Source organism: Sitophilus oryzae, unplaced genomic scaffold, assembly GCF_002938485.1.
Source record: "Sitophilus oryzae breed Bouriz unplaced genomic scaffold, Soryzae_2.0 scaffold_1913_pilon_pilon, whole genome shotgun sequence".
Classification (NCBI taxonomy): Eukaryota; Metazoa; Arthropoda; class Insecta; order Coleoptera; family Curculionidae; genus Sitophilus; species Sitophilus oryzae.
Genome location: NW_022146628.1, coordinates 626,755 through 637,905, shown reverse-complemented (window position 1 = coordinate 637,905; position 11,151 = coordinate 626,755). Strand labels below are relative to the sequence as shown.

Here is an 11,151-nt window from a genome sequence, read left to right as displayed (position 1 = left end):
TTTTATCACATACTAAACCAATGAATACAGACCAACAAACAAAAAATGTAATATACCAAATACCCTGTGAATGCGATAAATTTTACATTGGTGAAACATCTAGACCCTTAAATGTCAGAATTAAAGAACATAAAGATTATTTAAGAAAGGGAGATTTTCACAAATCTAAGATTTGTCAGCTTTCTTGGGATACAGGGCAAAGAATAAAATTTAATAAAGCCAAAATTATATTATAATGAAAGAAGCTATAGCCTCTAAAAGAAAAATAAAAGAGGCTTTTTTAGGCTCCTTCGCATCTGTTGCATGTTCCAGTTATAGGGGAGGAGGGGGCACAGATGACCGCTGGGGCACATAGGTCCACTCGATTTATTTTGTTACAAGTGGCACCATCTTTTAAATTTTGTTAAAAATAGCAAGCTAGCGGTGTACTTTTATTTTTCTGACAGTTACAGCAATGTTCGTGTAGTGTGCAAGTCGCAGCAAACAAAACATTGGGTTTTAAGGTAAGCCATGCTAAATTTTATAGTTTTGTCAAGTGTGATTATTGCGTTATTATGCATGTAATGTTATTTCTTATTATAACCCACTAAAACACAACTTTTTTGCTTAAAAACAAGTTGGTTAACTCATTCAGTCGAGTGGCGGGAAATTTAAATTTATTTTCTGCAACTGGGGCACAAAGGACCGCTTATGGTCCCCTGTGCCCCAAAGCAGTATGTTGTGGCTCAAATATAAATTTAAATGTTTTAAAATTAATTCAATTAGGTGATTTGTGTATAATATTGTTTTTAGATGGTAAGTAACTACGTAAAGAAAAAAACCGAGCCTTCGTGGTCAGAAAAAGGCATGACCAGGGCACTGGAAATGATCAACCGAAACGAAATTTCAGTTCGACAAGCAGCTCAACGTTTTAAGATACCTAAGACCTGTATTTTGCGCCGAAAAAATAATGAAATGATACCAAAGATACCAAGAAATCATTTCAAACAAGTGTTTACTGACCAACAAGAAACTGAACTAGTGGATCAACTCCTCTCGATGCTCGTCGATTCGCATTTGAGCTGGCAGAAAATATGGGCTTGAAACATCCATTTAATAATAATGCCAAATTAGCCGGTAGTGACTGGCTGGCGGGGTTTAAAAAACGTAATCCTCAACTTTCTATTAGAGCTCCCGAAGCCACAAGCATAGCACGAGCTGCAGGATTTAATAAACCCCAAGTTCAAAAGTTTTTTGACGTTGTACGATCAGTTTTAGAGAAGAGTAATATTCAACCAGATCAGATATATAACATTGATGAGACTGGGATTAATTCAGTACCCGTACCCAGAAAAATTCTAGCTAAAAAAGAAAAAAAGCATGTTGGGCGGAGAGTGAGCACTGAACGTGGGTTTAATGTAACTGCAGTTTGTGGGATTTCAGCTGCAGGATCCTACGTCTCTCCGTTTTTTCTTTTTCCCCGACAGCGAATGAACCCATTCTTTATGAAAGGATGTTCGCCAGGTGCAGATGGCTATGCAAATGGTTCTGGATGGATGGATTCCGATCATTTCATCAAGTATTTAGACCACTTTATTAACCATGTGAAACCCGGTCCTGATAAGCAAATATTATTAATCCTTGACAATCACAATAGTCATAGGACCCTTGCCGCAATAAATAAAGCAAGAGAAAATAATATTATAATGGTCTCTCTCCCTCCCCACACCAGTCATCGCCTGCAACCTCTTGACTGCACTGTGTTTGGGTCTTTAAAACATCAGTATCCAAAGGAGTGTGACTTATGGCACACTAATAACCCTGGATCTCGTGTGTCATTAGAAATATTTTCAAAGGCTTTTCTTCATACTGCCACCTTGGAAAAAGCCATAAAGGGTTGCGAGGAATTTATCCATTCAATAATGAAATATTTCCTGACGAATGTTTTCTGCCAGCTCAAGTTACAGACGTCCCGGTACAGCAAGAAACCGAGAGGCCGATCGCTGCCGAAAATGTTTCAGATGAGGATGATAACCAACCTGTGAACCTCAAAACGTATTCAAAGAACCACAACCGAGCTGCAGTTACACTTCCTTCAAAGATGCTATCCTAAAAATTTCTCCAAAGCCAAAGTCAGATGCCCGTAAAAACAAAACTCAAAACCTACAGAAGGTAAGCAGAGCTCAGCATGCTGAAGAATTAACAAGTTCCCCATTTAAGGACCAGCTTATGGCCAAAGAAGCCGAAAAAAAAACAAAATACCAAAAGTGTAAAAAAAAACTTACTAAAAACGTAGAGGAAAAGTCCAATATTAAAAAAAAGAAATCCGTGCAAAAAAAAGTGGTGGAGGTTTCAAGTAGCGATAGTGAAGAAGAAGACACCAACACTATATGCATTTATTGCAGGTATGGCGAATCAAGGGCAGGGGAAGGATGGATTCAATGTCAGAATTGCAAAGGTTGGGCACATGACGCTTGCGCAGGAATGTCAGAGGACGATGCAGAATTTATTTGTTTGAAATGTTCTTAAATATATTATTAAAGATAATATTTTTTGTTAGATGTTAAGCTGCTATAAACTATTTTTGCAACCTATCAGTCTTTTTGTGAAAATCCTATTCAAATATTGTTTATTCAATGCATGATCCCAACACACCCTACTAGGAGCTCTGTGCCCCAGCTCTAGGTCCTCTGTGCCCCATTGCTAGGGGACACAGAGGACCAGCGCAGATTATTAAAAAACTATTGTAAATAATAATTCATTTTGTTTAAAATATTTTTTTGGTCTTAAATGAATAAAGTAACCACTAAACTTGACACAAATAGGTTTACCTATTTTTAATAATTTTTTTTATGGATTTGTACACTAAAATTCCTTAAGCGGTCCTCTGTGCCCCTCCTCCCCTACTGGAACCAGACCGCAGAGATCAGAGCGGATGGCGGAACATCTGATGAAGTAGCAATTAGGAAGGGCGTCAGGCAGGGGTGTGTATTATCCCCACTCCTTTTCAACATCTACTCCGAGGCGATACCGTGAGGCACTAGAGAGCGTTGAGGATGGTATCAAAATCAATGGTAACCTGATCAACAATATTCGCTTCGCAGATGATACGGTCGTCCTGGCTGGCAACATTCTACACCTTCAGAACATGATGGACTGCATCGTTGAACATAGCATGCAGTACGGATTACACATCAATGTTAACCTCGATGTTAACAAAACTAAACTTGTTGTATTTTCCAAAACACCGGGAAAGACTGTCCTCAGAATTAACAAGTTGATAGAACAAGTATCGTCCATAAAGTATCTAGGAGCCCTAGTTAACGACACTTGCGACCCCAAAACTGAAATTTTAGCGAAGATCGAACAGGCCAGACGTACTTTTGCTTCCATGAAAATCCTCCAGCCGAGATCTAAGCCTCGAACTGCGCATACGTATGCTGCGTTGCTACATCTTTCCAATATTTCTCTATGGCTGTGAGAGTTGGACACTCAGTCAGACATTGGAAAACCGCATTAATGCTTTTGAGATGTACTTGTATCGTCGTATGCTGCGTATATCCTGGATGGATAGAGTGACAAATGAGGAGGTACTCAGGCGGGTGGGCAAATATAAAGAGCTCCTATCAACAGTGAAGGAACGGAAGTTACAGTACGTCGGTCACATCATGAGGGGTGATCGATACGAGGTGCTCAAACTGCTCATCGAGGGCAAAATTGAGGGCAGGAGATCACTGGGAAGAAGGCAAAACTCCTGGCCTAGGGATCTGTGTCGTTGGTTCGGAAGGACATCGATCGAAATTTTCAGAGGTGCGGTTTCACGCAACATCATAGTCAGCTGGATCGCCAACCTCTGAAGGGAGACGGCGGCCTAAGAAGAAGAATGTTTATCGAGTCTTTTCCTGGCCTGTTAAAAGATGACCATATCGTATTTTTAATCAAAACTCAATTTTTTCAAGTGGAACTAGGGTGGCCTATTAGCATTATTTATTGTCGTGACACTTATATTAAAATTGAAAATACAATTTTTTTAAAAGAAAATGTCAAAAATAGACATGTGATGGACACTGTTCAGAGTCTTTTTCATCATTCATTTCATAATTTTCTATCAAATAAAGTAAAAAATACCGGGAGTAACATTTAAAAATCAAAAGTTGTAGTCATTTCCTTTGAAACAGAAAATGACCGAAAGTAATTGAAAGCGTCAATCAATCCTAATTTATGTCCTACACCAACATACCAAATCTCCTGTTTTTGAAAACCTCTTTTCAAAAAAAAACACGCGTTATATAACATCACCAACATTTTAGTATTGAAGTTATCGAGCTAAATCCATACTGAAATAACGACATCTCTGAGGATATGCAAAGAGAAAAATGATCGGTAGGTAACAGGGTACATGGTTTTAGGAGAACTGCGAGAAAATATTTGGTTCAATTAACGCGGCACTTTTATGGGGCCAAGATTAAATTTGTCAGGACCGATTAGAGGAACACAATAGCTCCAGTGGTACAAGGTAAAACTTGTCTTTAACTTGTAAGTAAGAATTGTGCAGACAACATCTCAAGAGTTCCATCACTCCTCTAAGAGGCAGCGGAGTTCTTTTAGATAATGTTATCTCTGCCCTCAATCTGGCCTCAACAATGACGAACGATTCCTCCGAGGGAGCGTTAGTATATAAATTTTCCACATCAAAATTAACAAATTTGTCTGAAGGACCTAATTCTATATATGTTCTTAAGTATTTCTACACAATGTTTTGATATTTTAACAAATGAAGTTGTTTTTCCTACTAATGGTTGGACAATTTGAGTCATATTCAAAGTAACGTTATTAAGAGTCTATTACGCTGTACTGTTCGGGTCGCTCTCAGGGGTCGGGTAAAGCGGGTGTGTGGCCGAAGGAAATATATAATATATTTCAGAAATCTGCAACTATTTCAGCAAATAAGCCACACCCAAAATTCCAAACACATGTCGGCTTGATTAAGGTATGCAGAGCTTTAGAATTTACCATAAAATAGCGAGCAATTAGTTACAAAACCATATATGATTACAGTGGTATATAATTTGTAACACTGTAATCACAAAACTTCAATTTATTTCCGTATTGTAACAGAATTTTAAATTGTGTCTTTATTTTCGAGAAAATTTAGTTCAAACATAAGGAATATTTTATTGATGTTTGACCATCAAAATTTTAAAAATAAAGAAGTTGTCTAAAAATGTGCTGCAAGACAGATATAGTATAATCCTTTATTTTTAATTTCCTTCTTGATTTGTGTAAAAATACCTAGCCAGTTTTACATAAAACTTTAAATGCCGAACGCTTATTTTGCTACTTTTTCGGTCTAGTGAAATGGACTCTTAATACCATTTAACAATATTACCTAAATATAACATTAATTCACATTCTTTTAACTCTTTAGACAGATGTCTTCATTATATCCCGGCTAGGAAGACATACGTTTTAATAAATTAATTCACCTAAGGTCTTTTCCACTAAGGAATATTAATCGAAATTTCCATATAACAACACGAACATTTTAGTATCGAAGTTATCAAGCTAAATCCATACTGAAATAACGACATCTCTGAGGATATGCAAAGAGAAAAATGATCGGTAGGGAACAGGGCGGTTTTAGGAAAACTGCGAGCAAATATTTGGTTCAATTAACGCGGTACTTTTATCGGGCCAAGATTAAATTTGTCAGGACCGATTAGAGGAACACAATAGCTCCAGTGGCACAAGGTAATTCGTGCGTTGGAGAGCCGATACGTGAGCTTGCATTTTAAGCGTATATTAATTTTGGCGATACAATCGCAAACTTCCTATTTGGGTTCCGGTTTGTTTAACTTTTTTTGCTGTTCCTCGACCGAAATCTGCTTCGACAGCGCCGCGTTTCGCAGATACGTATGAAGATTTCGATAATACTAATTTAATTTAATATAACCTTATTTTTAAAATAATCCTATAATGAGCTTAAAATTTTATAAAAACTTTGACTTTCTGTTCCTAGCGCCTCTGTTGTCTACGTAAGTACAGGGTGGTCTAAATTGGTCTGTTTTAACAGAGAAATCCTATTTCCTGTCTAGATAGAGCAAAACCTACATAGATGTCATGGCTCGATTTCTGAGGAACGTTTAATGGGGGTTAATTAATACGTTTTTTTTTGAATTTGGAAAATTGCCCATAACAAAAACCCTCTTAAGGAACTTTTTTAACCACAATCCAGTGACGTAGTCAGTTTTTTTCTATGCTTGCTCTTTTTATCAGAAATAATGAAAAATATATTTTTTTAAATGGAAATCATAGTTGGCTATGAACTTAAAAAAATGCGGGCATTTAACCCTTTCCAGCGATATAAAATTATGGGTATCTATTTCTAAGAATGAGAGAAATATTAGGTTTCTTATCTATATGTCGAAGCGGGCCTTGATTTTGTGTTGACCTAGCTGCCTTATTATCTTTTAGCACAATTTAATATTCTATATTATTATTTATCTGCATAATTAAAGACTTTTGAAAAGGTAAATCAACATTCCATATTAATATTACAATTTACAATTAAAACGCCAGGGTTACAAATGCACTATTAAATGGAGAATTTAGAGAGAATTGGATTGGAACAAGGGGTCCCATATTTTGGCCTGCTAGGTCCTGTGATTTAACTTCTTTCGACTTTTTTATGGGGGAAATTAAAAGACCTTATACAAGGTGTCCCAGAAATAAGTGCAGATATTTTAAGGGGTGGTAGATCTGGTCAAAAGAAACATATTTTCTCTTTACCATTTTTAAAATAAATTGAAAATAACCGAGTTATTTAACTTTGAAACTTTGAAAAAAAAATTGCGACATTTTGAGAGCCGCCGGGGGATCTCGCGGATCCCCCGGCGCAGGGGAGAGATCTCGCGGATCTCGGCTTGTTCGCCGCCCGCTGTTGCCACATCGACTAGAAAGACTTAAAAAGTACTTGCAAAATTCCACACCACCCAAGAGGTTCTGCAGCGGTGTGTTACTTTTTTTTAAGTGGGTGATCGCCAGTAGCCCTACTTTCCACATTCCACAAAATAAACTAAAAGAAAAAAAACTTACCAAACAATAAAAAAAGATATCCCTATAGCAGAGAGATAACTGCACAGCTTTCTGTTTTATCCATTTTACCACTCTTAAAACTGCACATAACACTACACTTAACAACACTTCACTACAATTCTTAACAACACTATGCAAATGTTCAACTGTGGAAATATTGGCTCCTCTATTAATTTTAGAGCTAAATCGTAAATGGTTTTTAAAGATACATTACAAATTTGAACAAGGGGATCCAATATCTGGACAGTTCAAAATTTGCATGGGATATCCTATATTTCCAACGATGATGCACCATCCGGTATACCCTTCGCTTCTTGACTGCATACTATTATAATAATTGTTCAAAATGACGACCTCCATTTCCAATACATGCTCTCCTTCTTCTGAGCATGCAATTTTTAACGTTTTACAGCAATTCTTCGTTGCTTTTCCCGAATCCCTCAAATGCTGAACCATACTTACAAAGGTTCGAGCATTAGGGATTTGTCTATTCGGATACTCTTCGGAATAAAGCCTCCGAGATTCTACAGGGCTTTCCCCTGCCAGGAAGTATGCTCTTCTTAGCATATCCACCTTGTCCGGAATTGTATACTCCATCCCGATTTGTTTATACCGATACCGATTACTGACACAAAAATATGCACTAACGAACATTTCACAACACTTTAAACATAATCTCCGATCACTTTCTCGAATTTTAAAAGCTCGATACTATTAGAAATTAGATCGATTTCTAATAGTGTCAATGCTTTGTGTACATGCGATTAATAATGTCGTTAGTCGTTAATATAATACAGGAATCTGTAATTTTCTCCCCACCGCCCATTTTATTGGAAAAAACGGTGGCAAGTTTTCTGCTTTTGAAATTACGATCGATGGCATTTTATTGTGTAAAATTGGATGGTAAATGGCATCGATCGTAATTTCTCAGGCAATTAACGTCTTAGCAAGTATACTTATTTTTTTATCAAAAAAGCTTTATAGAAAATAAAATAACTGAACATGTTAGTAGCTTTATTACTAATTAAACTATTCAAAACATGTTCTGATATTACTAAAAAAATTTAAGTAAAAAATATAGCAAATTTTATAGTTTGACGACGTTATAATTAACAATAGGCAAATGGAAAAAATTACCTAAGTACATATTAGAGACATAATTCCATACCTAGAAATACCGTATGGTCGAAAGAAACGGCGTCCAGAATGGCTTGAAAATAACGGTCGGTGACATTCTCCATAAAATTTTACACATAAATTGACAGCGATCTTTATTTCATAGCCATCGCTGACGCCGTTTTTTTTCACGATCATATTGTATTTCCCATTAATCGCATGGTGGCAATACTAATTTATATTTAAAGAGATATATCTAAATGTGTATAAACTAAGTATTTTATTAGCAATCATATTTAAGCTATTTGTACTCATATCATATTCTAATTATTTGAAACTTGAAACATACTATCTGCTACTATTATATTCATGTAACTAAATTTTCTAATATTAATCAGAGAGTTGATAATAAAAAACAAGAGTGGTGTTTTGAAAAAGTAAAGCATAACTACTGTGTATTGACTTTATTGTGAAAAGCAACCTATTTGAAACACATTTACGTAACTTACGAATAGTTTAAAAAAGAACTTACACACGTTTTTTTAGTCTATTTTCTTTATTATATTTTAAAACTACAGTCCCCCTTCCAATACATAAAAACATTTATATTCAAATATACTCTAGATAGAGAGCTCCAATTTTTATATGAAACGAGAATTTGTTCACACGTAAACTACCGTATGATCGAGAAAGAACGGCGTCAACGATGGCTATGAAATGAAGGTCGCTGTCATTTTATATGTAAATTTATATGGGAAATGTCATTGATCGTCATTTCCCAGCCAACTGGACGCCGTTTTTTTTTCGATCATAAGGTACATTTTATGTATTTTATTCTTTAATTTTAATTACTACAAATGGTCTTGATACTTTTCTTTTGAATACATATATTCTTGATACTCTCTTTCATCTTTGTCTCTAATATACAGATGCATTGCAATTTGTTGTTAGTATATTTATGTAATCATTTCATAAATCCTAAAAATAAAAATGGTTATAACATGCCTTCCAGATATCCATATCCGCAATATTCTGTATAGATATGTTCAATTTTTAATAACCCATCACTGAATGAGATTGTGAGACAACATACAGGTAGCTTTTTAAATAATTTTCAATCTTTGTATGTAATAATAGATTTCACATATTATATGCATTACACAATATGCATTACCTGCAATAATAAAAGATATTTTCTTTAAAGTGTATAATTCTATCTAACACACTTCTAATAAAGTATACTCTGACTCTTTGAACATTTGTTACAGCTTCTAATAATTAGGTATATCGATAACTTCCTAAGAAATTTTGTTAGCACTTTTAGTTAGTTTACCATTTTTCTCAATATATTCTGCAGAATATAATATGACTCGATACATTCACCTAGAATAAAATCAATAATATCATTTATGAATAGAAAACTACATGTATAACTTTTTCATTAATATTTGCAATTTCAGACCAGAACTTGTCTGAAGAGAACTTTCTTGGTTTGTTTAAAAATATCTTACCGTATAACATAAATTTACATCTGAATTAATCTAATCAGATCAAATTTTCTTCATAGTATAGAAAACATCGAAACTATTTGACTGGTAATCGAGCTATCAATAAGCTGACACTAAAATTTAATGCATAATTAAATGGGATAATTATTTTCATGTAAAACAAAACTTTATACATAATAAGACTACAGGGAGTACATAATTACAACACTGTTACTGACATTTTTGATTTAATGTATTGCTTGGTATTTGTAGATCTATTATTGTATTGTGATTACAATTGCCTTCTCCTTGATGCATTGATGCATCCTAATTTAAGATTACTGATTTTCTAATACGTAATTAAAGTGAAATTATTTTTCCTACCATTACATAAATAATTTCTTCCTACCATTAGGTAGATACCTGAAAGGTTAATAAATTAAAAACGAATTTATTAAGACATTTAAACTGTTTACCTCATTTCTCACATATTTTTGACCAAACCAAAACATTATAAATAAATAAAAAAATATTCGTATACCAACTGAATTATATGATATTTCATTTTGAATAATAAAAGTTCTTTTTTACAGGTTTATTTGGCATTATTTGCATTGTTTTTTGTTGTTTTCTGTTTTGTGCGAGTTTAATAACCCACAAATAACCTTAAACAGAAACATAACCTTAAACTACAGAACTACACACCATACTAGGGATGTAGAATTCGAATCGATTTCGGAGATCGATTTTTATCAAATCGACGTGATTTTTATCAACGATCTTTTGGTATAATGGGTATAATCGATATTTTTTTAAATCGAAGACCGATTTTATTTATACAGTTTTACAGGTTTATTTATTTGTTGGAATAAGAAAAAACACTTTAGTTTTGCTGGAATATTTGTTTGCAGTGCATCCCTAGTAAAAGGCCATCTAGCAATGAATTGAAAAATTAAGTGTAAGTGCTCGCTGCCGCATGCGCCGATGTTTGTTTATCACTTTGATATCAGGTGTCAGATTTTTGTCGGGGCTTCCTATATTTTTATATTTTAGATAACGTAGAATATTCTTTGATTTTACCTTAATTCTTTCTTGTATTTTTATTTTATTTTTGGGACATCCCTACTCCATACCTTAAACATTTAGAAAATTGATTTATCTATCTTTATACAACCACCAAAACGTTGACCCATAATAGTAATACATCAGTCCAGTAGAGGACACTAAGTCAAAAAATTTCCAAATAAAAATTTGTGATTTGTAATTCCTTCCTGTTCCTACCATCAACCGCCGGATATAAGTTATTAAAGCAAGTTTTTTTAACATTTTTTATTGAATTTATGAGTTAAGTGTTTGATTATTATCATGTGAAAAATTTTAAATAATATTTTAAAAGTGATAGGCATGTGATAGGTTTGTGATGTTCAGTTTAATAGATATTTGGTGTGTATGTGTTTGCGTATATGTGTGCTGG

At 34.4% G+C, this 11,151-nt stretch overlaps 1 protein-coding gene across 1 annotated transcript; it reads left to right on the top strand.

The window, feature by feature from the left end:
• The first annotated feature begins 1,073 nt into the window (after window positions 1-1,073).
• LOC115883479 (jerky protein homolog-like) lies at window positions 1,074-2,024 on the top strand. The gene has a single exon (XM_030901843.1). The coding sequence runs from the start codon at window positions 1,074-1,076 to the stop codon at window positions 2,022-2,024; it is 951 nt and encodes a 316-aa protein (XP_030757703.1).
• The last annotated feature ends 9,127 nt before the right edge of the window (window positions 2,025-11,151 follow it).

Bases quoted from the DNA above. Each gene is read 5' to 3' on its own strand.
- LOC115883479 (XM_030901843.1), top strand. From the start codon at position 1,074: ATGGGCTTGAAACATCCATTTAATAATAATGCCAAATTAGCCGGTAGT.